The 27,604-nt window shown below is 53.2% G+C and overlaps 1 protein-coding gene across 2 annotated transcripts in view; it reads right to left on the bottom strand.

The window, feature by feature from the left end:
- The window catches only part of IQSEC3 (IQ motif and Sec7 domain ArfGEF 3), a gene marked incomplete at both ends in the record, with an annotated part of 98,767 nt that overhangs the window by 20,279 nt on the left and 50,884 nt on the right, over nucleotides 1-27,604 (bottom strand). Inside the window, 3 exons of one of the 2 annotated variants that reach the window (XM_080811904.1) lie at nucleotides 11,560-11,721; nucleotides 13,534-14,666; nucleotides 25,669-25,948. In XM_080811904.1, coding sequence (XP_080668030.1) covers nucleotides 11,560-11,721; nucleotides 13,534-14,666; nucleotides 25,669-25,948 — 1,575 coding nt within the window. Of the gene's footprint in view, nucleotides 1-11,559; nucleotides 11,722-13,533; nucleotides 14,667-25,668; nucleotides 25,949-27,604 lie in introns of those variants that run through there. The other variant, XM_080811905.1, reaches the window with a different exon arrangement.

The raw sequence follows: 27,604 nt of genomic DNA, 5'->3' as shown, positions 1-27,604 counted from the left end.
CCCCAGATGGCAGGGAAGAAGCTGTTCTGAGTGGTGGTAGGGCATTACCATCCCCGAGAAGACAAATGCCTTCCTCTCTGGAGACTCGGGGTCCAAGCCAGGTAAGCGCTCAGGACTGCCCCCACTCTCTGAGAAAGACCCAGAAGCAGAGAGGGCCACAGTCAGCAGCAGCATTCCTGGCTGGTGTTGGAATACAGAGCGGGCAATGACGGGCTGCTTCTCTCCCTCGCCCCAGGGGACCACCGGGGGTCTTCCTGGTGGGGACTGTGCCGCCCGGGGCAGCTGGCTAGGCCAGGCTCTGCTCTCTCCTGACAAGCCTGCCCCAGTGGACCCTCACCTCAGACGCCTCGGCCATCCTGCAATCACCCAAACCTTTGTCCCTCCACTCAGCATGATGCTTTTTTCTCTCCCGTAGGGCCAGCTCAGCCTGCATGGCGACCTCCTCTCCCTCTCCTCTTCTCTCCCTCTTTCCCACAGTTTCTCTTATTTTTCTGGGTCTACTGTAAAATCACCCCTTCCCCATCCTTCTTTGCCACCCCGGAATCCCTGTGGGGTGCAGACTGACAGTTTTCCAAACCCATCCTGCTGCATCCACCCAGGACAGCCCATGACTGTCTCTCCTCTTAGAGGATCTTTAAGGTAAAAAACATCACACATTTCTGTGTGGTCTTGTCTGGCATATAATCTCCCCGTTTTGCAGAAGGCAAAACTGAGACCACAAAGGGGCTTGCCCCATGCTTCCTGCTCCTATGAGGCCTCTTCCCCCAGCAGGACCTCTCCACTCTAAGGGGTGGTCCAAGACCAGTGAGGGACACAGCCTCTGCAGTCACATTTACTAAAGACTGTTCTTAGCTCAGAGCTCTGACTTGAGCACCTGAGGGCTGGTGGTGCTAATTTTTAAGTGGAGTCCAGATGGGGTGGACTCAGAGGCAGGAGGAGAGATTGAGACCACCAGTTGAGACACATTCAGTCTGAGATGGTCTTGCCGGTGGTACCAACTTAGGGTCTACTAAATCATCCCCCTTAGTACCCCAAGTCTTGTCTTTCCTATTTCACGAATTAGGACCTGCCTTGACTCTTCTTTGCCTCTAGTCACTATCCCTTCTCTCTACTCTTCTTTGGAGCCAAAATTCTAGAAGGTGTCCCTACCCATGCTGTCTGTACTTCCTCAATCCCATTCACTTTTCAACCCACTCCAGCCAAGCATCCCATTCCATTCCCAGCATTCCTTTAAAACTTCTCTTGTCAAGGCCACGCTGGCTGCCTCATTGCCAATGAGTGCCAATGGCACCAGCTTCTCATCCCACCAGCCTCTTGGCGGCACGGACATGGTTCATCGTTCCCTTCTTGAAACACTCCTCTCTCCTGCTCTCCTCACACCACCCTCCCCTGGGTTGACTCTTTCATCTCTGAGGGTGCCCCTCCTCCATCCAGAGCCTCCCTCCCTTGGCCTCCAACTTAGGGCCGGCCACTAGTCTCCCTTCTCCCTCTTAACACCTCTGTCTAGGTGGCCTTACCCATCACTGTGGCTCTGAATGTCCCCTGCCACCACTCGTACGTGTGTATCTCTTGTGATGAATTCCCCCTTTCCATGTTATTATTCATCACCAACTGGTTAATTTTCTTTTTGGTTGATTTGTATTGTTAATAAAAGACAACGTTGCTGAATCCAGAGGGGCCGAGTAAACAATCAACTGTGCGTTTGATCGAAGCCAACCAACTTCTGAGTTCTCGCTGTTGACCTCATCGGGGTGCTCTGGTCTGAATGGCAGTCAGAGCTGGCCTGGGCACACTCACAAGCCCACAGGCTGCGCTGGCATGTCTCGCAGGGAAGTCAGCCTGCGCACACGTCATGTTTCAGTGGCTATTTAATATTTCAGCTTATTCTCAGTAAATATTTGATAATACCTGGTTTGAGGGATTCTTCAGATCAAATGTTCCCGACCCCAGCATCTCCCTTCCCAAACTGAAAATATGCGCATGTTTATTTGGTATAATTTCACAAATTACCCTAGAGAGCTTGAAGCACAAACAAATTCATACGCTAAGAGGGAGGGTTCTGAAATCTCAGCTCTGGAAGCTGTTCCTTGGATCAGCACCCGCCCCCCCCCGCACTTGCCTGGCCAAGCCTCCCGGCCCCGCCTACTTCTCCCTTCCGTGGCCACTGCTTGAGCTCAGGGTCTCAACATTTCTCCCCAGGACTGTGCCTGCGATGGCCTCCTAATCAGCCTCCCTGCCTCCAAGTCATGTTCCAGAACAATCCTTCAAGGACACCCATTTGGTCCTGTCACTCACTCCTCTGTTTCCATTTTTTTCCCAAGGCTTCCCACATCCGTAGTCTGAAGCCCAGTTTCTGGGCCAAGCAAACCCCAACTTCTGCCCAGCTTCTCCTGCCCCTTCCATATATTGGCTTCCCCTCCTGCAGTCTGAGTCTCAAGCCTGACACTTTTGTACATGCTTTCCTTTTCTGCTGCCCAGCCCCAACCTCAACGTCCCTGGTGAGCTATCCATCTCTCCAGGAGTCCCCCTGGACCGCCCTGGCCTCCTGGACAGTCCTCTGTCTACCGCCGCGGTTGTCCCTTGTGCCATAACATTTATCTGCCTGTCTTCGCACCCGACTCTGCGCTCCTTCCAGCGGAGGCCTCTCACTCTCGGCATGCCTGGCGTGCATATGAATTCAATAACCGTTTCCGGGATGAATGAATGCGTGAGCGGGAGACCAGCTGGGCGAATGAATGGGACCTGGAGCGTGTGCTCAGCTAGGGAGGGAGCCCAGTGGCCTGAGCCCCTGGGAGCTCTGCCCAGTGGCTCAGGATTGCTGGGCCTGCTTTGCCAAGATCATCTGGAGCTGCCCCCTAGACGGGGCTGAGCTGCCTAGGAAACGTCCCTGTGGATGCCAGACCGCAGGCAGTCAGGCAGTGTGGCGGGCACAGGCTTCCCACTGCCTTCAGCCACACGCGCGAGCAAGTGAGTGACGAGAAGCCGGGCAAACTGGTGCCCATTAAGCCGCTTCCAGCAGAGCCTGCCTGCACCTGCCCAGGGCTGGGCCTCCGATCAGCGAGTGAGGGGATCACGAGAGTTGGAGCTTCAGCTCGGGCCTCCGGCCCTCTCTTTCCTGTGCAAGCCCCTCCCAGGGGCTGTGGGGAGAGCAGAAGCACAGATGTTCCCTGCATCTGTATAAACAGGTACAGCCTTGCAAAAAATGGTTTGTTAATACTGATCTGTGCGTCGAAGCAGTTTGTGTTGCAAGGAGATGAAGCATCGTACATGACTGTGAGCAAAATGAATTTCGTCATCTCAATTTTTTTTTTTCTTTTACGATAGCAAGACTGTGTCTGGCAGACAAAGGAACTGACTGGGAGCTGAAAATAGGTAATGATAGCAGCAGGGATTTTTAATTGGCCAGAAGAGACAGCAGAGATCTGGAAGGTGAGGCTCGGGCTGAGCTCAGAAGAGGTGCGAGAGCGCAGTGCCCGCAGACAGCAGGGGGGGCCCTGGTGCTCGAGGCGGGGACTGAGTCCGGGCTCCAGGATTAGGATGGAAGATGAAACCGCCCACTGCCACGGGATGTAGGAACCTTGGTTTTATTTCTGCAGTTCTTGGCTCATACAATTCAATTAAAAATATCCCCATCCGCCAGAGAGTTATTTTTGTTAGGCAGAACTCATAACATGCCCAACAAAGGTCAAGGCTTTTTGGAAAAGTGTGATGTGGCTCAGAAAATAGAACAGAGGGAAGCTGACGCAGGAGGACCTGCCAGCATCCCTGGTGACGACATGGGGACAAAGAGAGTCTCATCTGGGAGGTCCTCAAAAGGGATGGCTGCCGGTCACACGTTGGGGACTCAGGAACCAAAAGAACTAAGTTGAAACTACCCGAATGAACTCAAAGTCAGTGTGGATGCCTGGGGGGACTCTCCCTACGCTGGGCCAGCCAGCATCCCCGCTTGCCCGGGATTCTCCAACTTGAGTGTGCCTCCAAACCACCTGGCTGGCTTGTGAACCCACCATTGCTGCCCCCGGAGTTCTGACTCCGTGGGTCTGGGGTGGAGTCTGAGAATTGATATCACTAACAATTTTCCAGGTGATGCTGCTGCTGCTGCTGTTCCGGGGACCCCACTTTGAGAACCACTGCTCCAGGGTATTAAGAATGGGTAGCATGGGAAGTCAGGCCTTTGGTGTCAGACATCCTCGAGGCTGAATCTTGCTTCCATCATTGAGCCTCTCAGTTCAGGTCACCTAGACTCTCCATGCCTCATTTTTTCCACCTATAGAATGGAGCTGACTCCTAGGACCTCTGGTGGATGGGTGGTTCTGAGTTTTAAAAGAGACCGTGTATGTAAAGCTACATAACAAAGCTTCAGAGATGACAGTTTTCATTATGTACCTAGAGACCCAGTCTGAATTGACATACCAAATAAGTGAATTTGAAGTCCCTTCTAGCATAGGGATTGAGACCCTTTCCATCATCAGCAGTTAACTCTGCCTGAAATTTCACCTCTAGATGTTCATTCACTAACTCTTGAAAATATCCACCTATCGGGGAGAGAGGGAACTCAATCTAGCTCAGACCCACGATGTATGGATCAGTTTCTCAGTTTTGCTTTCTTCTCGGATGAGCAGAGCCAACAAACGTGGGTCAAGGGATGTAGGAGTACCTGATTTTGTTCAATTTGCCACTGGCCAGGGGGCTAGTCATTTCTTCTCTTTGGGCCTCGCTTCCTGCCTGGGTGAAATGAGAGGGCTGGACAAGCAGGCCATGTAAGGGGCCTTCCTGCACCACATTTCACAACTGAGGTCATCTGGACCACACTTGCCTTGAGATGAGGCAGAGAGGAAGGATGGTGTCGGGCTATGGGCTCAGGTCGTAGACCCATTCTGCCTGCCTTCAGATCTCAGCCATTGGTTAGCTCTGTGACTGTGGGCAAGTTACCTACCCTCTCTGTTCCTCGGTTCCTTCATTTGGCACAGATTAATAGCACTCACCTCACAGAGCTGCTGAGAAGACGGGATGAGATTTTGCACGTATGGGTCTTGGCCCAGCGCCAGCTGGCACACAGTGAATGCGTGATATACCTGATATACAGCTGTCACTGTTACGTCTCACAGCCTACTCACTCACAGCTGACCCTCCTACAAGCCCCAGGGGAGTGTAATCCTAGGAAGCACCTTCCCTAGAACCCTACTCCCTAGAAATCCCACTTAAAAGAGTGGCCAAGTGAAAGTACACCTGAATATCACATAGGGATTCAGAGAACATTCCAGAGCTAGGGCCCAAAATATCCTGAAGGGACTGGGTGGTAGATCTTTGTATGAAAGTCCAACTTATCTGCTAATGTGACCAAGTCAAAGGGAATCTCAACATTGGACTTGTTCGCCCCACACTTAAAGTCCAGAGATCTCTACACACAGGAGTAAGTGGGTCTAAAATGTTCATTACTCTTTATTGTTAAGGAAAATCTCTTGTCTGTGTGTGTACATGTGTATGGTGGGGGTGGGGTCAGGGGAAAGGGCACTGGAGAGGAGAGGGGTCAAGGCCATAAACCTAAAGACTTCTCTTCTAGAAGAGACCCCCTTCCACAGAGCTGGAACAAATAATCCTAAAATTTATGGAACCAGAAAAGATCCCGAATAGCCAAAAGAATGTTGAAAAAGAAAACCAAAGCTGGGGGCATCACAATGCCGGACTTCAAGCTCTATTACAAAGCTGTTATCATCAAGACAGTATGGTACTGGCACAAAAACAGACACATACATCAATGGAACAGAATAGAGAGCCCAGAAATGGACCCTCAACTCTACGGTCAATTAACATTTGAGAAAGTGGGAAAGAATATCCAATGGAAAAAAGACAGTCTCTTTGACACATGGTGTTGGGAAAATTGGACAGCCACATGCAGAAGAATGAAACTGGACCATTTCCTTACACCACACAGAAAAATAGACTAAAAGTGGATGAAAGACCTAAACATGAGTCAAGAATTCATCAAAATCCTAGAGGAGAACACAAGCAGCAACTGCTTTGACCTCAGCCACAGCAACTTCTTGATAGACATGTCTCCAAAGGCAAGGGAAACAAAAGCAAAAATGAACTATTGGGACTTCATCAAGGTAAAAAGCTTCTGCACAGCAAAGGAAACAGTCAACAAAACCAAAAGATAACCGAAAGAATGGGAGAAGATATTCACAAATGTCTTAACAGATAAAGGGCTAGCATCCAAAATCTATAAAGAACTTAGCAAACTCAACACCCAAAGAAAAGTAATCCAATCAAGAAATGGGCAGAGGACATGAACAGACATTTCTCCAAAGAAGACATACAAATGGCCAACAGACACATGAAAAAATGTTCAACATCATGTGACATCAGGGAAATAGAAATCAAAACCACAATGAGATGTCACCCCACGCCGGTCAGAATGGTTCATGTTAACAAGTCAGGAAATGACAGATGTTGGCGAGATTGTGGAGAAAGGGGAACCCTCCTACACTGTTGGTGGGAATGCAAGCTGGTGCAGCTACTCTGGAAAACAGTGTGGAGGTTCCTCTTAAAGTTAGAAATAGAGCTACTCTACAATCCAGCAATTGTACTACTACCAAAGATACAAATGTAGTGACCCAAAGAGGCACCTGCACCCCAATGTTTATAGCAGCAATGTCCACAACAGCCAAAGTGTGTAAAGAGCCCAGATGTCCACTGACAGATGAACAGATAAAGATGTGGTATAAATAAATAAATAAATACACACACACACACACACACACACACACACACACACACGAAACACACACACAATGGAATATTACTCATCCATCAAAAAAATGAAATCTCGTCATTTGCAATGACGTGGATGGAACTAGAGGGTATTATGCTAAGTGAAATAAGTCAATCAGAGAAAGACAATTATATGATTTCATTCATATGTGGAATCTAAGAAACAAAACAGAGGATCACTGAGGAAAGGAAGAAAAAATAAAACGAGGAAATCAGAAGGGAGAAAAACCATAAGAGACTCTTAATCTCAGGAAACAAACTGAGGGCTGCTGGAGGGGTGGTGGATGGGGGGGATGGGGTAACTGGGTGATGGGCATTAAAGAGGGCACGTGATGTAGTGAGCACTGGGTGTCATGTGTGACTGATGAATCACTGAGCTCTATCTCCAAAACGAATAATACACCATGTGTTTATTAACTTAATTTAAATAAAATACAACTAAACTAAAAGAAAAAAGAAGGGACCCCATCCTTCTATCCTGCTGGGTGGTGGCAGTGTCAAGTTTTTAAAGCAGTGGAAATAAACACAGAGTCTCTCCCTGCGTGCCCAGGGCCTCTTTCCAACCCTCCTGCAGACCTATGAGGGTCAGCGTGGGCCCCAGCCTGCTCTCTCCTTCCTGGTGGAATTCCCCAGGAACAAAGTAACCATTCTGAGGTTACCCATGGCAGAGTGGGCAGGACATTCTCAAATAATTTCTTCCTAACCACGAAAGGCTAGCACCTCCCAGCCTGTTGAGTTGGACAGACAATCTGTCTTCATTTCTGAATGTCCCCTCAGAAGAACAAATCTGTTACACTCTGGCCAACACATTTCCAAGGAAATGAAATAATGCAATCTGACTAAAATGTCAAATTCTAATATTGAACAAGAAATGGAGTAGACGCAGCGAGAGGAGGAACATCCAGGAAACCCTTCTGGCAATTCAGCCCAAAAGCTGCCCTCCGTGCACTTCCACGGAAATGACAGATACCCACGCCCGCCCTGCGTCTGTGATTCCCCTCAGAAAAGATCACCCAGCCCAGAAAAGAGCCTGCTCACAGCCAGCATGGAACGCTCCCCCCTCCACCGGCCTTCAAACTGCTGAGGCGAACATTTCAGAAGGGAAATAGAGCAGAGCCAGATTTCCCAGCCATGTGAAAACTGAGAGGGAGAAGCTTCCAGCGCCCCAGGATCCTAACCCCAGCTGATGTCTGGCTCCTCGGGCCAGGCCACCAGGGCCCCTCTCTCCTCTCAGCACCAGAGAAGATTTCCTCAGAGTGCAGGATGGTCCCCAAATGAGCTCCCCTCCCTCCCCACCAAGCTCCAGCAAGTTCTTGCTGCCTGGGGAGTGGACCCGATCTCCAATCAGACCTGAGGCGTCTGAGGGATCCCCCCACCGGGCCGGGGCTGGGCTGCCGGGCTGGGGAGGCGTCTACCATCCTGTGCTTTCAAGTGAGAAAGATAACAATGGAAATAGCTAATATTTGTAAAGAACTGACTAAGCCTCAGTCACTGACGTAAGCACTTTACATGCATTTTAAAACTGTAATTTGCATGACGTGGGTCCTATTGTCCCCATTTGACAAGCGAGGCAACAGGCCCCTTTCTCCTTTATAAAAACCAAACCCTTCCCAGGTAAACAGTGGAATGGACGTGGCCTCTGGAGCTCGGGATGCCTCCTACTATTATTCAATACACACTGATTGAATACATTTTTTTCTTGGAATGGATCTGCTATGGAATCAGGGCACTAAGGACGAAGAGATCAGCTTCCTAGAGCAGCAAGGGCCAGATTCCGGAGGCGACGTCACAGAATCCATGGCGCTCAGACGTAGGCCAGCAGCTGAGGTGGATTCTGCTTGGCCCCTTCTACCTTCCTTTTCTCCACAGGCCCGTGGGTGGTAGGGGTTGGAGTCCCGCCCCATCCCCTCCTAGAAGCTTCCACCCTCTCCCCTTCCTGCCCAGCTACATCTTGGAGAGTGCTGTGGCTGTCTCAGTCTCCAAGGGGATGGGTGATTTATGTCCTTTTATTCAGCAAGCAGCTTTGTATAGAACGGACGCGACATGCTGAATGTCACCAGGCGGGGGCAGGGACGCCGTGCAGAATCCCAATGAAGCCTTTTTGGCCTGGGCAAAATGGCACCGGTGACTTTGTTATTGTGTGTGTTCTCTGGTGGGCATAAGGAAGAGGCAGCAAATGCCCAGAGGTGGCGGGAGAGATGGCTTGAGTGGCAGGGAACCCCCCCGAACCCCGGCATCTGGTTCCCCTGTGAGTGCCTGCCCTTTTCCTGCCTCCCATCTCCCACTGACTCCCCACGGGAGACAAACCAGGCGGGCAGCAACTCAGAGTTGGGTCAAGAGGGTCCCTTCGGTGCTGCTCCGTGCAGAGGCTGGGTGTGCCGGTGAATAAAGCACAAGGGACCGAGGCACCCACTGGGGCGGAGGGGGCTCAGCTCTGTACTCCACTCTCCTGACACCCCTAGGCCTGCGGGAGTTTCCCTGTCTCCCTTTCCACCCTCCTCTGCTCATCTCTCCCATTGACACCAGGGTCTGTGAGTTCCCCTGAGGCCACGGCCACGCCTGCTCCTCCCTGCCCCCATCCGGTACTCGCAGGGATGCCCAGCGCAGCCTCATTCCCAGCCGGGAGCAGGCACTGCGTGTTTGTGGCAGGAACCGTGAGCTCCTGGCTCTGGAGCCCGCGGGCTGCTCTGGGATGCCCCGGCGGCCTGACAAAGCATGGCCTTGAACTTTAGGGCGAACAATTCTGCAACCATCCCAGTGTGCAACAACGACACCGAGGAATACGTAAGATCTGAGTCACGGGAGTTGAAGGGACCCTGGAGATCGCACAGCCCGACCCTCTCGCTCGCTTTCCAGGTAAGGAAACCAAGGCCCAGAGGAGACCTCCCAGCACAAGAGGAGCAGAGCCAGGGTTCAGAGCGGGCCCTCTCAGGAGCAGCTCTTTCTTGCCACCTCATCCCTAGCCTGCTCCCCACCTCAGCTGCCAGCCCGGTCCCAGGCCCCCAGCGGCGCCCCTCCCCACGGGGGCTGCCTGTCTCCAGCCCACATACTCGGTCTCCCAGGGAGGATGGCAATTAGTTGGCATTGTGCTGCCGGGCACCCGCACCACCGGGGCTGTCGGAAAACTGTGTGTTCCCAGTATGCCAGGTCACCGTGGACCTAGCAGGTCAGAATTTCAGGGCCAGGCCACACAGCAACTGGGGAGGGCAGAGGAGACACAGTCCGTCAGGGCTAGGAGTGAAGCAGGAAGCCCAGGGGTCCCCCAGGGGCGCGGGGAGCCAGGAGAATGAAGCATTGAGGAGAGCACACCCTCACGCACCCTCCCACGGAAACAGGGCAGTGGGGGGGCCGGGAGTGGAACGGGAACACAAGCAAATGAAAAGGCCAGAGAGATGAGCTAGATAGAGGGAAATTCTGCGCGGAAGGAGACAGAGAAAACTTGATCTCTCTTCTCTTTCTATCATTTCCTCAGGGCATCCCTTCAGGGCACCCTACCCAGCAGGGCTGATGCTGAGGAGAAAGGGGGGGGGGCGTGAGGAAGAGGGAGAAAAAAGGAGGAGGAAGGAAGCACACTTATCCATTCATTTTCCTCTGCAAGACCCTCAGAGCATCTTAAGCACTAGTGGGGGAGGGTCTGCTTGTCCAAATAGGGGGGAACTGAGTTCCATCAACTAAGGGGCATCCTGGGATTTCAAGGTCCCTCAGATGTGTCCAAGCCCCTGCTCTTCGGACTGTACTCAGACTGCGTGGATTCAGGAACGTGACAGGGATTCCAGAGGACAACGGGACTACCCCTCATAATCCAGCCCCCTCCAGTCCACAGGCAGGGAACTGCAGGCTCCCAGGGCAGGGACTTGTCCAAAGACACAGCACCAAGACTACTGCGGAAACAGAAGCCAGGTCTCGGAGCTCCCGCTCAGGCACAGTGACAATCTTGCCAGTCAGGCTGCGTGAGTCCCATGTTCCCAAACCCTCGGGCAGGAGCCCCCTGTCCCTCCTACAGCAGCCCCTTACTGCTCCAAGAGCAAGACAAAAGGGAGAGATTGTTTCAGAACCCCCAAGAAACACATCTGCTGACTTCCCGGAGAGAAAGCGGGAGAGAGGTGGGGCGGCTTCTGACAGCACGGTGACCTTCGAGAAGGGGGTCTGGAACAGACTTCATGGGGCCTCACCCTCTCTCTCTGCCAGGGGCGAGGTGGCTTCAAGGCCCCAAGGATGCCACCCCAGATCCGACAGCTCTCACCTGCCCACGCCGCCACGTGAACAGAGCCAAGAGCACTAGCGAAGCCAAGCCCCCATCCTGCCCACATCTGTTGATCTTGGTGGTAAGCGTATGTTTATGGAATCACTGTATTTTCTTGCTCTAAAACCCTTCCATCTAACTCCCTTTTCCTGACTTGTGTTTGCCTCCACCAATATGAAACTGAGCCCACACAGGGAGCAGGCCAGCCAGTGGGGGCTCAGGGGCTGGGCAGACGTCAGCAAGGCGGTGGGCTGAGGGTCTGTTCACCAGGCAGAGACAGCCCCAGTGTAGACCCAGTCCTCCTCTCTGGCCCCAGAGGGTAGCAGGGAGGGAGGCCTTTTCGTCTCCTTCGACCATTTCTATACCCCTGGTGCCTTCAGTGGGACCCAGCCCGGAGCCCGCTCAGTAAATGTCTGTAGGACCCCGGGAGGGGGAAACAGAGGCTGGTCAAGATACAGCGACGGGCCCAGACTCCAGGGGTCCTGTTCCCTCCCCTGTGTCCTGTAGGACCCTGGGCCATGCGTGGGGAGAGGGGCACTCACTCCAGCACATCGCGGTTGAACTGCTTCTTGCTGTTGCCTAGGAACTCCCCGATCATCTGCCGGCTGAGGCCCTTGCGCTGGAGCAGGAAGTGGGCCACTCCGATGGGGGTGTCAGGGATGAAGCCTCGCGAGATCAGGAACTGGATGCCTTTGTCTGGGTTTCTGGGGGTGGGAGTGGAGGTGGGAAGAAGAAGTAGAGAGTGAGCCAAGGCTATCCATGACTTCCTTCCTCCCTTTCTTCCAGCCCAGGGAAGCCACAGAAGTGCCTGGAAGTTTCTGGGAAGAATTCCACCGAAAAGCCAGGATTCCTTTCGCTGCAGACGGGTTCCCTGTCCTAGGTGCTTCGCCTAGGAACCTCGTCTTCCTGAACACCCCCACTCCCCACCCCAATACACACACAGGAGTGAAGATAGCATGGGGAGAGGTCTGGCCGGATGAAGAGAATTCCAGAGCAAGTAGAGAGGTTTCTTTTTGTCTTCCCTGAAAGGCCCGGAGGCTTGCCACAAAGGCCCTTCCTCCCTGTCTGTGTTCTGTCGTCTATGCGCAGTACTCCCCCCAGAAGCAGGGCTCTGGGGAGCAGAGGGGGGAGCTCTCCTACTGCACTGGCTACAGGGGACACAAGAATCCTGTTCTCCATCATTCACTTTCTCAGGCTCAAGTCTCTACGTGTGGATGTGGGTGCTGTGTTTTTAGGCAAATGTGCTCACAGTACGGCCTGCAAATCCGTGCTGTTCCCTGAACTGTATCTGACTGGTTCAGGAGAAGCTAAGTACAGAAACAGAGGGCAAGCGTTTAGAACCTTTTATAGCACTCTGACATTTTCGGGATCACCAAGCATGTGATTGTTTTTCTAGCAACTCATTTTTATCGCATTTCACAAAAGTATCAGCCACCACTTAGTGGGTGAAAACCCAGACTGGTCCTTTACTACAGAGAGTTTGAGAACCACTGTCTTGAGGGATCCCAGGATCTGCGTGAGTGTGAGCACACAACCCGCCTTACTTGTGTGAGCCTGCTTCTTTTCCATAAAATGGCATAATAAGGCCACCTCTAGATATTGTTAGGAAGTTTGCAGATGTTTTATGTAAGGTGAGCCGGGAACAGTAGCTGTTCCTCCCTGGAGTAGAACTTTCTGGAGACCATCTCCGTGGTCAACGCGCCCTGCATTCAATAAGTAACAGTTGAGTGAATAAAGGAACGGACGCGCGGCTGGGAGAGATGTTCAATTTCCTGGCTCCGGGCTCTGAAGGAAGGGGTGAATGGAGGGTGGAGATGGGATTTCCACGGGAGGGGTGCGTGTATACTGCTGGCCCCCGGCTCTCTACATTCTAGTTGAAAGGACAGTTCTGGCTGGGGCTCTGGCTGGGGACTCTGAACCAAAACCCTTGTTCATTTTCCTGCTTTCCTTCTCCTGTTCTCTTTCTGTGCCACCTCTGTGTCCTTGTCGCCCCCTTTTATCCCCCGTCCCTCTCCTGCCTTTTACCTGGATTCCTTATGCTAGGTCTCTTCTTCCTCACCCACCCAGGCCCTCCCTTGCCTTTCCTCGTTTTCCCCTCGCTCTATCCTTGACATCATCCCCCTGAGACGATGCTGTTTCCCTGGCTTCGGGTCTGCCTGAAGGATTTCTGCTCAATCCTCGTACGACCTGGACTGTTACTTAATACTGCATTTCCTTTTCAATTCCCTCGCTTTTCAAGCCCTAGTAAGCAGGAATAGTGCTGAAAGCATGGGCTTGATGTGTGGTTTTGTCCCTAATCCTGAACATAAATTTGTTAACCATTAAAAAGAAAACGTGCATCCCTACCCAGCACCTCGAGGAGCAGGTGCGGCACAAATGTCACGGGGGCAGGGCGCTGGTATGATGCGGGAAATCAACCGGTACCCTGCTCACCTGTCATTGTAGCCCCTGCCCCTTCCTCGCCAACCAAGAGCTTCCCGGGTCGCCCCAGAGCTCCCGAGTCGGTGCTCACTCACATGTTGAAAAGGTTGAGGCCGATGCGGTAAAGCCGTTTGCGCAGGGTGTCTGTGGAGAGCGTGGGCGACTTGCAGCTGGCGGGGTTCTCGCAGTGGTAGCGCGGCAGGCTCAGGATCATGGCCTGCAGGGCATCCTTGGAGGCTGAGGCCGACGCTTCCGAGCCCGACTTGGCCGACTTGGTGGACGTGCTGCTGCTGCTCAGCGGCTCCGAGTTGTCGCCGGCCTCAGCCTCAGTCCCTTTCCCCACCTCCCCGGTCCCCTCCGCCGCCGCCTCTGCCTCCGCCGCCACCGCGGCCCCCTCCACCACCCCCTCCACGGCAGCCCCAGGTGGGTGGGCGCTCAGGGCCCCGCTGGCTCCGGCCTCTGCGCCCGTGTTTTCGGCGGGCGCGTCCCCCTGAACCGAGGTTGTGGCCGCGGAGGCCTCCTGCCCCGGGGCCTCTCCCTGCTCGGCTTTGCCCGCCGCGGGCTCCGCCGGGGCCTGGGCGGTCTGCGTGCCCAGACAGTTGGCCACCGACAGAGCCGTGGCGGAGGAGACGGAGATGTTCTGGTTGGCGATCTGCACGGTGACGTCCCGGAAAGCCATCATGAGGGTGCTGCCATGGCCCTGGGGCAGGCCTGCGGCCTCGGCGGCTTCTTCCCCGGGCGTGGGCGCGGGGCGGGCACTGTCGAGCTCCCGCATCTCGGCCTCTAGGCCCGGCGGCCCCGCGCCCGCGTGCAGGGCCTGGTGGAGCTGGTAGGCGCCACTCTCCTGCAGGGAGCACATGGTCTTGAGGCTCCAGGTGCTGAGCGCGTCGTCGATGGACTTGGCCAGGGACTGCACCTGCTCGGTGAAGGAGTCCTCCAGCTCGGTGAGCGTGCCTGCGAAGGTGGGCGGCAGGGAGGGCGAGCGCACCAGCGGCAGCCCCATGAGGCCGTAGCCCTCCATGAGCGCCTTCTCGGCCGCCAGGCTCTCAGCAGTGGGCGCGCGGACTTTGCGCAGGGAGATCCGTCGCGGCAGGCGGCTCTCCAGAAGGGAGTTGCGGATCTTCTCGAAGTTCTTGCTGAGCTGGTACTGGCGGAAGGCGGTTTGGATGGTGCAAGCGGCGCGCCGGGACACGAGGTGGCCCCCGTACTTGTGTTCTAGCATTTCAATCTGAGGCAAGAACAGAGAAGAGGAAGAGTGCGGTGAGGCCTGGGGTGGGGGCGGGGAGGGGGGTGCGGGAGAGGGGGGTACTAAAGGGCCAAAGTCTGAAACTCCAGCATGTCACAGGCTGGGATACCAGATCCTTGTCAAGACTCCTAGACGTGTAGGATGTAGGACTGGCTTCCCAGCAGTGGCGATTTTGGTGGTAGTGGGGAGGCTGGCAGAGGTCAGGGTGTTGCATTTGGGGATCAGATAGCTGCTGTTGCAGTGTTTGTTTTAAAACGTTCATATCGGAGATCTGTATGGAAGTCCTTATGGGTGAAATACACGGGATCTTGAGTTTGTATTAAAATACTCCATCAAAAAAAATGGAACCGTTAGAGGAAACAATATTAACAAAAATTTTTGGAACCGGGTGGTGGTTATCTGAAAGTTTACTACACTATTCTTTCTACTGTGTGCACGTTTAAAACAATAACAAATTAAAAATTTAACAGGAATGCTTAAAAAAATGCTGCTCCTCCTGTTCACCTTTCTTCCTCATCACTGCATTGCGGAAATTTCTGACCCTAGGATCATCATAAGGGATGATTGGGGATTGATCAGTGTGTTCCTGATACCCAGCCCAAGGGCTGGCACATAGTAGATGCTCAATAAATGTGAATTTAATCGATGGAGGACAGAGGAGTGGGTGGACGGATATTTCAAGAGTGGGAGTCACTCCAGGCTACCATGCTCCATAATTTGGGCCACCTCTGTTCCCAACAACAGGAGCTGTACAATCAGGGCGGGGCTGGCTGGTGCACGCGTGCTACCTCATGTGGGCAGTGTGAACCCGGGAAAACTTGTGACAAGGGACCGGTGTGTCTTCAAGGCCCTTACTCGCCTCCTTCCAGCTCTGTCCTCCTGCTCTGGCCGTTTCTCCCCCTCACGTGGCAATGCTCTCACTCTTTCTCCCTTATCGAAACCTCTTAGGAAAGAACCAGAGAGACTTCCCCCCTGTGGCCCATAACCTTTAGCTACATTGGCTCACCAGCCACTGCAGGGGGAGTGACTGCCTCTCACGACCTCAGCGATCCGCTGGGTTCCCTCCCTGTGGGTACCCCCCTACCCCCGGACCAACAGAGGCACCCTTCTAGCCCAGGAAATCTGACGGGCACAACCCCAACCCCCAGGGACGATCCCGGGTAAAATGGCATGACCTCAATCCTGTCTTCAGTTCTTCCATCTCACCATTCAGGGCCCTTCCCCATCCCCAGACCTAGTGGCCTTATGCTTTCGATCTTCCTCAGTCTGGCTGTTCTCTCTGAAGATGGGGGGAAACTGAATCTCACTAAGATTTGAGTGGCCAGTAGGTATCTAAGTTCAGCTGCTTGAGATTCCAAGGCTGAGGCCCTTAGTCACAGCTGCCCACTGTTCTCTGCCACATGGTAGTTTGGCCCTTTGAGGCCAACAGGAGAGTGACTCTGATGCTTCGCCTTCTTTTAAAGGGTTCACCTGATTAGGTCAAACCGCCCAGGGTGATTTTCCTTTGATTCACTTAAGGTCAACTGAGTGGTAACCTAATCACAGGAGGGATACCCTATGGTGCCCTCTAGTCCCACGGCACTTCCCATGGAAGGGAATTATACAGGATGTGCGCACCAGGGGGGCGGGAATCTCGGGCTGTCAAAAGTTCTGTCTCCCGGAACGTTCGGACAGTTGCCTACAGGGTTTCATCATGTATCCAGGATCTCCAGAGAAAGAGAAACTCCTGATATCTCAGAGGCATTTCGTTGTTGCTTTCACAGAAATCACTTCAGAGTGGAGAGATCACTGTGGCTCGGCTCAGTGTCCCCGCAGAACTCCGGCAGTTTCCCTGAGGTCTGGAATGGCCAATCGGCCTTAATGAGGCAGGAGAGCCCTCCAAGGTGCAAACTGAGGGGAGGTGACCACTTAATTGCCTCCTTCTGTCGATTTCTGTCTGGAGGACCAGGAGAAACAGACACCAGGGAGAAATTCTTACTTCTTTCCAACCTGGCCTACTCACACTTTGAGGGAAACCCTAGGCCCAAGAGCATTCTCTTCAGGTTATGAGATGCTATTGGCAACAGAGGGAAGGTATGAAATCCCATTGCCTGAAATGCTTCCAGAATGGGAAAGATGTCCATTCCCCTAGCATGGTATCATCCTACTGGAGACAGAAGGCTGAGCTAAGCCTAGGAGACATCTACCAGCCAGTGTCCTAGTGTCACCCAAGCAGAGAGGAAAACCAGATTTTGAATATCTTGAATCTATTCCCATCAAGTTCTCCACTAGACTGTAAGCCCCACGAATGCAGAGACTCTGCCATGTTCACTCCTTTATCCCCAGTGCTTAGAGAGTGCCCAGCACACAGTAGGACTTCAGTGGATATTTATTGAATACATTAAAGAATTAATTGCAAAGTTATCTTTGTGACTCTCAAACCCCCCCCCCTAACCTAACCCATAACCTTCTTCTCCTGGATCTGATGCATTTCACTTGCATTTCCGAACTCTACTGTGTCACTGGCTCCTTTCCCCCTGCCTACAGACCCTCCCAGATCTCCCCAGGCTAAAACGTAACTCCTCTCGACTTCACTGCTCTGGGGCACTGGCCCCATCTCTTTCTTTCTATTTGCCACCAGACCTCTTGGAAGACGAGTCTATACCCTCTGCCTCCTTCCATGAACAAGTGCCGAACAGCCAACCCAACCCTGTATGCGCTGACTCCCCAGGGCCTGCCTCCTGCTCCCACCAGTCTTCTAAAGTGGACTCTCAGGAAAGTCACCAGAGACCTTTAATCATGAAACCTGATGGTCCATCCTCCACTCTCTTTCTCTCCCTTTTCCACAGTTCTTGGTATTTTTATCACCTTGAGACTCTGTCCTCAGCTCTCACGACCCAGTCTACCTTGGTTTGCCAGCTTCCATAGCCCTTTCATCCCATATTCTGATCACAAAACCCCTAAGCATGTCAGTTACAAGTCCCGCGTGGGCCATCTTCCACTCTGCAGACACATCCGAGTCCTTCCGGACATTCCGTGACTGCCATGTTGGACGTCGTCAGAGCAGCCTCTGGTAACTGATAATTAGGCACTAATTAAGAGGGAAGCTGTCTCAGGCAGAGCCTTTGTGGCAACATCTACAGGCTAATGTCTTCTCACTTCTTGTGTGAGGACCTTGTTTCCTATCATAACTTCACTCTGCTTTAATGGACTGATGAACAAGCCTTAGGAGAGATACTCAGGCCCAGATCTGCTTCTTCCCTGCTGGTTGACCTTGAGCAAGTTTCCTAACATCCCTGATTCTCCACTTTCTTATCTGTTAAATGAAACTAATCTTGCTTACCCTGTACCTTGTTATGAGAGTTGAATGGTTTCGTATAGCACTTGGCACATAATAGGTATACGGTAAATGGTAACTATTTGATGACAATGATGATGATGGAAATGACTCTCAAATTCCCATTCCTAGGCTTGATCCTAGACTTGCATTTCCAACAACCCACGGATCCCCTTGTACACCTATACAAAGCCACTGTCTTCCCCCACCTCCCTAAACCAGGTCTCGATGACTTCTTTTTTTGCATATAGAGCCTTGGCTGTTACATTCTCCAGGCTGGGAAACTTGCATTTGACCATGGTTCTCCTTCACCCCGGCCTCTGCGTTTGTCAGCCTCAAAGCCTTTATTCCACGCACCCCCTACCCCAATACCTTTTGCATCAACCTGACCCAACTGTTGCCATGTGAGGCTCTTTGGCTTCCCACTAGGGCCCTTCTGGCAGCCTCCCCACTGCCTCCCTGCTTCTTGCTCACACCTACCATCCACCCTACATTACCCTGATCAAGGGTCTTGAAGAGCTGATGTGAACACAGGCTTTGCATTGCTTGAGAGCATCACCCAAAATAAGTGTAAGTGTTTCCTGCTGGCCTTCCGACCCTGAGCAATCTGGCCTCAGCCTCCCTCCCATCTTCTACTCCTACGCCAAGCCTGTATATACACTGGCTGAACTCCTGCACTTCCCCCAGCCCACGCTAGGCTTTCCTGCCCTGAGCGTTTGCTCAGCCTTGTCACTCAGTCTGCAACATTCTTCCCTTTCCTCGAGACCTGCCTCCAATGTGCTTCCTCTGTGAAGCTTTCTCAGTCCCCCAACCTGACTGGGAGCTCCCCATTTCAGGTGCCCATGGAGAATGTTGTTTCTTACTTCTCTCTGACACTCAGTTCTCTCCACTAATCTTTGGGATATTTATCTAACCCACCCTTCTCTCCACCCCACCGACCCCAACTCGAACAGAGCAGAAGTTATTCGAGCCCTCTGATCCATGCCCAGCACCCAGCACAGAGCCTGGCAAGGAGCAACTGCTCACTCTGGTGTTTGAATTCAATTGTTGGATCTTCTCCATTTGTTCCAGCACATTTAACACAACCATCTCCCGTTTATTCCAAGCTTGTGCCTGCTGCAACCCCAGCCTGCACTGTCCCCCACTGTTTCTTTCCTGTCCTTTGTAGCCCACCCTCTGCAGTCCCACAAACTGTACCTTACAGACAGGATGGTATTATGTCTCTACAGTCCTGGGGCCCAGCATCGAGCCAGAGCCATGGCTGGGGGTTAATAAATGTTTGTGGACAGGAACTAAACTGAACTCTCTCCTATATCCCAGGGAAAATAAAAATCTAGGCTCTCTTCCGGATCTGGGCTTGGAGTCAAATGCCGCAGGCTCCCCTTTCCGCCCCCCACCAGGGCTCAGGAACTTGGCAGAGTCCCAGATCAGCTCTGTCTACCCAGCCAGGTCCTCCCAACCGCCCTAACGCTTTTCTTTTCTTAACCGGGGCCAGATTAGAGAGCTAAGAGAGATGGACACGGGGGTGGGGGGAAGCGGGGGGTGGGCCCAGGGAGGGAAGGTCTCTGGGCCCACTGGCCTAAGAGCAGCTCAGCTCACTTCTCTCTAAACCCCATGAATCATGGGTAATTGTAGCCTCTCCTCCTCCCAAGAGAGCAATCTCTCAGCTTCTGCCGGGAGAAGCCGTGGAGGGGGGCTCGGGGGGCTCTGTCTGTCTAATGAGCCTCTCAGTGTTAATTAGAACATGCTCCCTCTTTTCAGGTTGCTGCCACAGCCGGGCCCGAGGAGGGCCACAGAAAGAGGGCCGCCAAGTCAGGCTGGGGGAGGAAGAGCAGCGAGCTGGGGGATGGCAGTGCTGGGGAAGGAGGGAGCCAGCCCGGGGTGGGGGGTGGCTTTCACATGTGAGCGAGGATTTCCTCTGATCCAAGATTTCCCAGCTGAGAATGTTTAAGCATTACGTGGAAGGAGCCTGCAGAACTTGGCAAGGGAAGGCTTCCAGGAGGCTTAGGAGCAGACAGTCGGGGCGGGAGGGGGGAGGAGCTCGGAGATGCTAATGGCAGCCCCCAGGGGAAGCTGGCCTGCGCCTGGCACCTAGCGGGATGTGACCCCTGCGTCTTCCCTGTGTGCCCACATCCCTGTCCGCTGTCCAAAACACAGAAAGTGCTCGACACAACAGGGCACTGAGGCCTGCCTAGGAGTAAGTGTGCTCTTGGGAAACTCTCCCGGCCCCAGCCAGCTAGGGGTGGGGGCTACTAATGACTCTGCTCCTCCTCCGTCACAGAGACTGCCTCAGGGAGAGCTGCTGCTGGGGGGAGCCTGCTTTGAACCCCAGGTTGGGCTCCTCGCTGTCGCCAGTGCTCCCACAGCACGCTGTCCACCGCTTCCTTGGAACCTACCCCTTTGCTGCTCCTGTGAAAGACTTGGGATAAAATCAAGGACTGTGAGTCCCAGTCTTGGCTGGACCGCAGACACCCACTTAGGGACGTGTCCTTGGGGGAGCTACTTGTTACGGCTAAGCCTCAGTCCCCTCATTCCTCAAACGGGGGGTAGTAGCAGTCCCTAGCTCACTGAGATAGCCTGCAGATCTGGGGAGATAATGCATAAGAAATGTTTAGCACCTCGTCTGGCCCAGATTAGGGCTGTTAGTGCTACTTAGCACCCGCTACATGTCAGCGCCCACCACTGGAGCAAGGTCCCTGAGGCCTGGAACTGCATCTTTTGTAGCGTGGTGGCCCAGGCCTTGCACACAGCCGCTGTGTGATAATGCTCCCTGAATTGGATGCAGGTGGACAGAAGGACTACCCCTCACCGGCATTGCCTTCACCATCATCTGTAGGCTGGCCCCTGATGCCGTCCAGGGCCATGGTGGGACTCTCACCTTCGGAGGAGGAACGAGCCTTAGATATTCCAGAATAACCTCTTGTTTCTTCAATGAGGAAACTGAGACCAGAGAGTTGGAAACATAATCAACCACCTCTCCTCTTGAGAGGGTGATCACCTTCCGGATGAGGCTGGACCCCGAGACTCGGGTAGGAGAGATCGCTTGTAGAAAGGACCGCTGTCCAAAAAAGAAAACATGACTTCCACCCAGGACCTGACGTGGGGTCAAGGCCTGGCTGCTACGGACCACCACCACGTGGTCCCCTGGCTTGGATGGCACGGAGACCCATGACATTTTGACATCCCACATGGGCTCCAACAGGGTCCTCCTCAGCAGAGGCACACAACAGGATCCGAACTCCCTCGAGAGCATGGATGAATGTGGAAATCACTTGGCTGCCCTATGTATCCTCCCCACACCACTTTCCTAAAGGACCCCCCCAAAGGACCCGCATGTTCTTTGTCCCCGGAGGTTGTAACCCCAAGGACCACTGTGAGATAAAGCGACAGAGCTGAGGGCGGAGGGAACGGATGGAGGACCTCCCCACTGTGTGAGTATGGGGAGAGGCCGTGGGGGCTGGGAGGCAGGGATGCCCGGGGGCGGACTCATTCTTTCTTTCGTTCATTCATTCGTTCGTTCTTTCGTTCATTCATTTGTTTGTTCTTTTACTCATGTGTTCCTCCAGTGTGAAGCATGTCTTAGGCACCAGGGACTGTGCGGGGTGCCGGGAAGCAAAGGTGGGCAAGAGCCGTGTATCACCTAACACACAGCTCTGAGGAGTGCTCACTCCCCACACAGACTACGAAGGCGTTCTGTGCACAGTCTGCTCGACTCCATGACAGCCCTGAGAACAACATAGTCCCTGCCTTTATGGGTGGGATGGCTCTCAGGTGGCACAGAGTCATCGGTGGGGCACTCCGTGAAAGCACACAGCCAGGCTCAGGGATACTGAGCTGAGATGCGGAGTATGAGCAGCCATCTCCCCAGTGACGTGTGCTGGAAGGACAAGTGAGGAGTATTCCCAGCAAAGGAAATAAAATCTGTCAAGGCCCAGAGGCAAACGACAGCACAGAGGTCTGGAGCAAGGCAAGTGGGAATGGCTGGAACCCCACTTGGGAGCGGGGCAGGAGATGGGGTTGTGTCTGGTGGTAGGAGACCTTGGAGAAGTCTTTGTCCTGCACACAGAGAGGAGCCATGCAAGGCTTTCAGACAGATACCGTGATCAGATGTGCTCTCCAAGAGGGCTCAGTGGCAGCGTGGAGATCAGGTTGGAGGAAGCACAGCTCCAAGTAGAGGAATGTGTGCCCCCCCCCAGGAGCTCAGGCAGGAGATGATGGTGGCCTGCTGTGGGGTGGGGGTGGTGGGGTTGGCAGGAGAGGGTGGGAATTGGGGAAATCGTTAAGATGTAGTAGCAGTGGAGGTTGGGTTGGAGCAGATGTGGAGGAGAAAGAAGCCACAGAAACTGCCTAGGATTCTGGACTGGCTGATGGAGCAAGACTAGCAGTTGGTGGGCTGGGGAGACAATGACGGTCCAAGACCCTTCCAGTCCAAGTGCCACAGGATTTGTGCAACTGGTGGGACTGACAGAATCAGAATACCATATCCTAAATCTCGAAGAAACCCAAAGCAGAGTCAGGTCCTGGCCCCAGGTCTCATGCCCCTCTCCCTCTTCAGATCACTTAGTATTTTCCCCTTTGCATCCCTGAGCATCTTCTTCATGCCAGGCGCTGTGTCAGGCACTGGGAGTATAATGATGAATAATAAGTCATGTGTCCTGCCTTCAAGGAGCGGTCAGGTCAACAGGGAATGAGGATACAGGGCTGAAAGGCTATGACTGGGAACGGCTGGATGCGGGAGGGTCACAGAGAAGGGACATCCAACACAGGCTTGGGAGGGCAGGGAAAGCTGCCAGGAGGAGGAAAGAGAACCACAATTCTGTCTCAAAGTGAAATAAAGAGTAATTGAGGCCAAGTGCCAAGTGAGGAGGGGAGCATGAATGTTAGCGGCAGAGGCAGAGGGAACAGCACGTACAAAGCCCCAAAGAGATAGGAGGCAATGGAGGCCCAGAGAAGTTAAGCAGCTTGCCGGAGGTCACACAGTTCATTTGCGGAAGAGACAGAAGTGAGTTCAGTCTCTTATGAACGTGTGCCGCATTTTTAATCACTTTTCTCTAGCCCCTCACTTTTTGCCCTCTTCCTACCTCCCTCCAGTCTATGCTTGACCCAGACAGATACTCCATCCAGGGGAGTGGGCTGTTCCCCGAGGCTGGGTTCACTCAGCACAAAGGCTCCTGTCACACCCTCTGCCAACCCTCCCGCACCTTTCCCACCCCACTCCCGTTGGCCCGACACGCAGAAAGACCGTCCATCAGAATGATGTCCACTATAAAAAGGTCCATGATACCAATCAGAGCAACTCTCCATATGCCATCGTCACTCAGAATTAAACTAATTCTCCCACCCAAGTTGAAGCACAGGTTTCCCTCAGTTTTATTGGCTGGATACTCCTTAAAATGAACTACACTCTCTTTGGGGGCCAGTAGGGACCCTTTTCTTCTTGTTACCTCACTCTCTTGTTGCTTTTCACACCATAGTTATCCAAATACTATTCATTCAGTGAGCTCTTACTATGTCCAAGACACTCTGCTAGGTGCTGGGGGAACGATACGAAGATGGATGAGAGATGGTCTCTGTCCTCAAGGAGCACAGTCATGTGGAACCGAGAAGACTTCTTCTCTGGGCCAACTGACCACCCACATCATACTGTAGTGTTCCAGATGGACTGTCTGCCAACCCCTGCCTGGGCATTCCCAGTAACACAAACTCACTACCTCACAAGCAAGGCCTTCTATATTTTTAACAGCTCTAATTGTTAATTGAGCTAAAAGCTTCCTTTCCTGTAGCTTTCTTACGTTAGTACCACTATTTTTGCCTGGAATGATAGAAAATATATCTAATCCCTTTTTCACATGCCAGCTCTTCCATATTTAAAACTTGTTTTCGTGTCTACAATTTCTCCATATGAATCCAGTCAATCCTCTTTTCCTTCTTAGGAGAACCTTGGAATCCTCGGCATTCTTACTTGCTTCTTAAACACAGCCCCAAGAATCAAGGACGGGCTCCAGACGGGCCCTGACCAGGAACCAGTGTGGGGCTCTAGCCAGCTGCTTCCTTATCCGGGGGTCTTTATCTACCCTTCTGTTCAGGCTGCTGGACTCACTTTGGCACCTGACTTACTGGTTATTGACTCCTTTTGAGTTTACAATCAACGGAAGCCCTAAGGTCTCTCTCCCAGGACCAAGCCTGCCCATCTTGTACAAATGCTGTGGGCTTTTCAAAGCTAAGAGAACTTTAGATGTTTTTCCCTATTTCATTTAGACTTTTTCATTGAAATCTTTATGTCTGGATAAGATTTTTACAAAATCTTGGATTCTGTCACCGAGGTATTTGCTGTCCCCTTTCAGCTTTGTGTCATCAGAAATTAGGGCCTTGTCAAAACCAGTTGAACAGAACAGGACCAAGGACAGCACACCACTCACCTCCCCCAGGAATTGGCCTTGATGGAAAAACCAACTTTTTTTTTTAAGAATTCTGTTTGAAAAGAACCCACTTGACTATACTGTCATCTGCTCTGCTTCCTATCTTGCCCACATATCGATCATGGGGGATTTTTAAAATACTTTGCTGACAGCCAGATGTTCCACCTACAGCTGACCTTGATGCAGAAGGAAAGAAGTGAGGTTGGTATGGCCTGACTCAGTCTTAGTGATCGTCCTACTAGCTTTCCTTCCCAAGACTGACTTTGCCCATTGAGTTAAAGAATGGTTCTTTAGAACCTACACACTGTAGAGCTAGAAGGGACCTTGGAGATGATTCAAGGTCTGATGCCCAATTTTGCTGATGAAGAAACCAGTACCCAGAGTGCATAACTGGCATTCCCAAAGTCACAGAGGTAACTAGAGCAAGACCAAGGATTGGGTCCTATGTCTCTGGCTCCAAGCTCAATGTTCTTTCTTAACAATATCTAGTCGTGGGGTGCCTGGGTGGCTCGGTGGGTTAAACCTCTGCCTTCGGCTCAGGTCATGATCTCAGGGTCCTGGGATCGAGCCCTGCATCGGGTTCTCTGCTCAGCAGGGAGCCTGCTTCCCCCTCTCTCTCTGCCTGCCTCTCTGCCTACTTGTGATCTCTCTCTGCCAAATAAATAAATAAAATCTTAAAAAAAAAACCACAACATCTAGTCATGATGTCTTTCTCTAAGCATATGCACATGAGTACACACACACACACACGCACACACACATACACACACGGGATTTGTTCTCCAGTAGGGGAGCTTTGGTTAATCTAGGGAATCCTCAATCTCCTTGGAGGAGACCATTCTCTTGGCACCTCATTTTAACCTGTGTGTGCCTACACACGGGGCTTGTCCTTTGCATGGACACGTAAGCGAGGCTCTCTCTTCTTCCCCAGAGAACAGTGGGCCACCTGCCTCAAGGTCTGGGGGTGGGGCAGTTTAAGCTTCTGGCTCACGGTGAGAGGAACAGAGCCCTGAACATGGTACTGAGGGGACTGGCATTGCAAATGACCCCTGTCATGGAGAGGCTGGTTCCTGACAAACTGGGCTCCAGGGAAGGGCCGAAGACAGCTCCAACTGGGAGAAGTCGTGGCAAAAGAAGTGTGCCTGCAGCAGAGGTGGGCCCAAGTGGGGAGATCCCTGGTACCCTGGATAGCCCCCGAAGGCAGGGCCCCCTCACCACCCTTCCCGCCCCCCTCGGAGGCCCTGGGTACCTGTTTATTCTTTAGGTCAAGGGAGAGCTCGTAATCGGAGGCGTTAGGGGCGTGGGAGCAGAGCGCCGTCGCCAGGGCAGGCTGCTGCCGGCCGGGGGAGGCCACGCGGTGGGAGCCAGCCCTCGGGGAGGCACCCCCCGCCCCCGGCCGCTCCTCCTCCTGCTGCAGCTCCTGGGCTTGAGCCTTCGGGGCATGGGCACTGGGTCTGCCGGCTGCCACCGCCGCCGCTGCCACCACGGAGTCCTCCATGCCCCCACCGGCCTGGGCGCAGGAGCCATCGCTGTGAACAAAAGGCAACGGTGCTCGGTTGGGGGAGAGCGGGACAGGGTGCATGTGGGTGCGGGGGTGAGGAGAGAGACTGGGTGCTCCGGCCTGGCCTTTGGGGCACTGATGGGCCTTTCTGGCGGTGGGGACTCGTGGGGGTCCCTCCTGCCATCGCCTCTAGGGAGGGGCTGCCTTGGCAGGGGAGAGCTTCGGGCAGGGAGAGAGAACCTACATTTGAGAAGGGTAGCCCAGGAAGAGGGAAGAAGCAGCGGTGCTTAGAAGCAGTATGGCACAGTGGGAAAGAGCAGACCGCCTGGGCTGGGATCTGGACTCTGACTTATCAGCTGTGTGAACCTCAACAGGCTATTCGACCTCATTGTACCTGTTTCCCCATCTATAAAATGGGCACAATAATAGTACCTACCTCATAGGGATGTTAGAAGGCTTGAGTTAGTTAAAGTTCTTAGAACAGTGCCTGACTCATGGTCCCTCCTCTATATCAGTGTTAAGGATCATCATTATCAGTCATCTAGCTCCCGGACCAGTGGTTTAAGCAGCTGGAAAGAAGCTGGTTTACACTGAACCCACTCCATCTTTACACTGTCCCAGCAGCTGTGGGGGAAGGAATGATCCTTACAGGCATGGCCTGGGCATGAAGCCCCTCCAGGCTGGGTGGACGTCAGCTCTTTGGGGCTGGGGCTATGAAGAGGAGGGTGCTTGCCCTGCAGGGTCTGGGGCAGCAACTGTATTTGGCTCCTGCCCCCTCCTTCCTTCCCATGGAACTACTAGCAGGCTGGGTCGTAGCTGTTGTCCACCTCCCTGCTCGAAGCAGGCTAGAGCCCCCACACCCAGCCCATCCTGGAGAACTAGCACCCACAGGTCGTCCCCCTCCCTGACTGGTCTGCAGGTCCTGCTCCTCCCTCAAGACCAAGTGCGAAGCCCCCTGTCCATGAAGCCTTTCCAGGTGACTTTAGCTGTAACTGCTTCCTCTGTAAGCACACTAGGAGCTGTGCTTAGCGAGTCCCTTCCTGGTCCACAGGAGGAGAAGCATTGTGGCTACAGCACGGGCTCAGATTCAAGCTCTACCACCATCCAGCCTCAGTTCAGTTGCTTTTCCTCTGGGCCCCTCTCTGGTTTTCTCCTCTGCCTAGTGGAGCTACGCTTGCCTACTCTATGAGGTTATGGTGAGGAGGAAAGGAGTCAGTATGTGTAAGCTGTTTAGCACACCGCCTGGCACAGAGTCATTGCTCAGTAAGTATTAATTCTTATTTCCCCCGTCCATCCCGCCCTAGAGGCCAGGGCCTGTAGTCCGGTTTATCCCTGCTCCCCACTCAGTGCTGGGCAAGTGGTGGGTGCTCAGTTCACACCTGATGATGATTGACCTGCAGGGAGGGCAAGGGCCATAGAGATGGCCCCTACAGTGGACAGAGATAGAAGATCAGGACTGGAAGGGACACTGAGGCCCTCTAGTCCAGCCCTCCAATCTCCCTTTTTCACAGATAAGGAGCAGGGGCTCAAGAGGTGGGGTGACCCTGGTCGGAGAACCAGGCGACCTTAGGGCTTTCTTCTTCTAAGGCTTTGCCTCCACGTAAGGTGCCCCAAATCACGCCAGAGCAGAGACCTCTTCTTGTTGCTCCCACCCAACTTTGGAGTCGCTGGTACTAGAATAACC

Source organism: Martes martes (assembly GCF_963455335.1).
Source record: "Martes martes genome assembly, chromosome: 8".
NCBI lineage: Eukaryota > Metazoa > Chordata > Mammalia > Carnivora > Mustelidae > Martes > Martes martes.
Note: the sequence above shows the minus strand (reverse complement) of the source record. Positions and strands in the feature narration are given on the sequence as shown.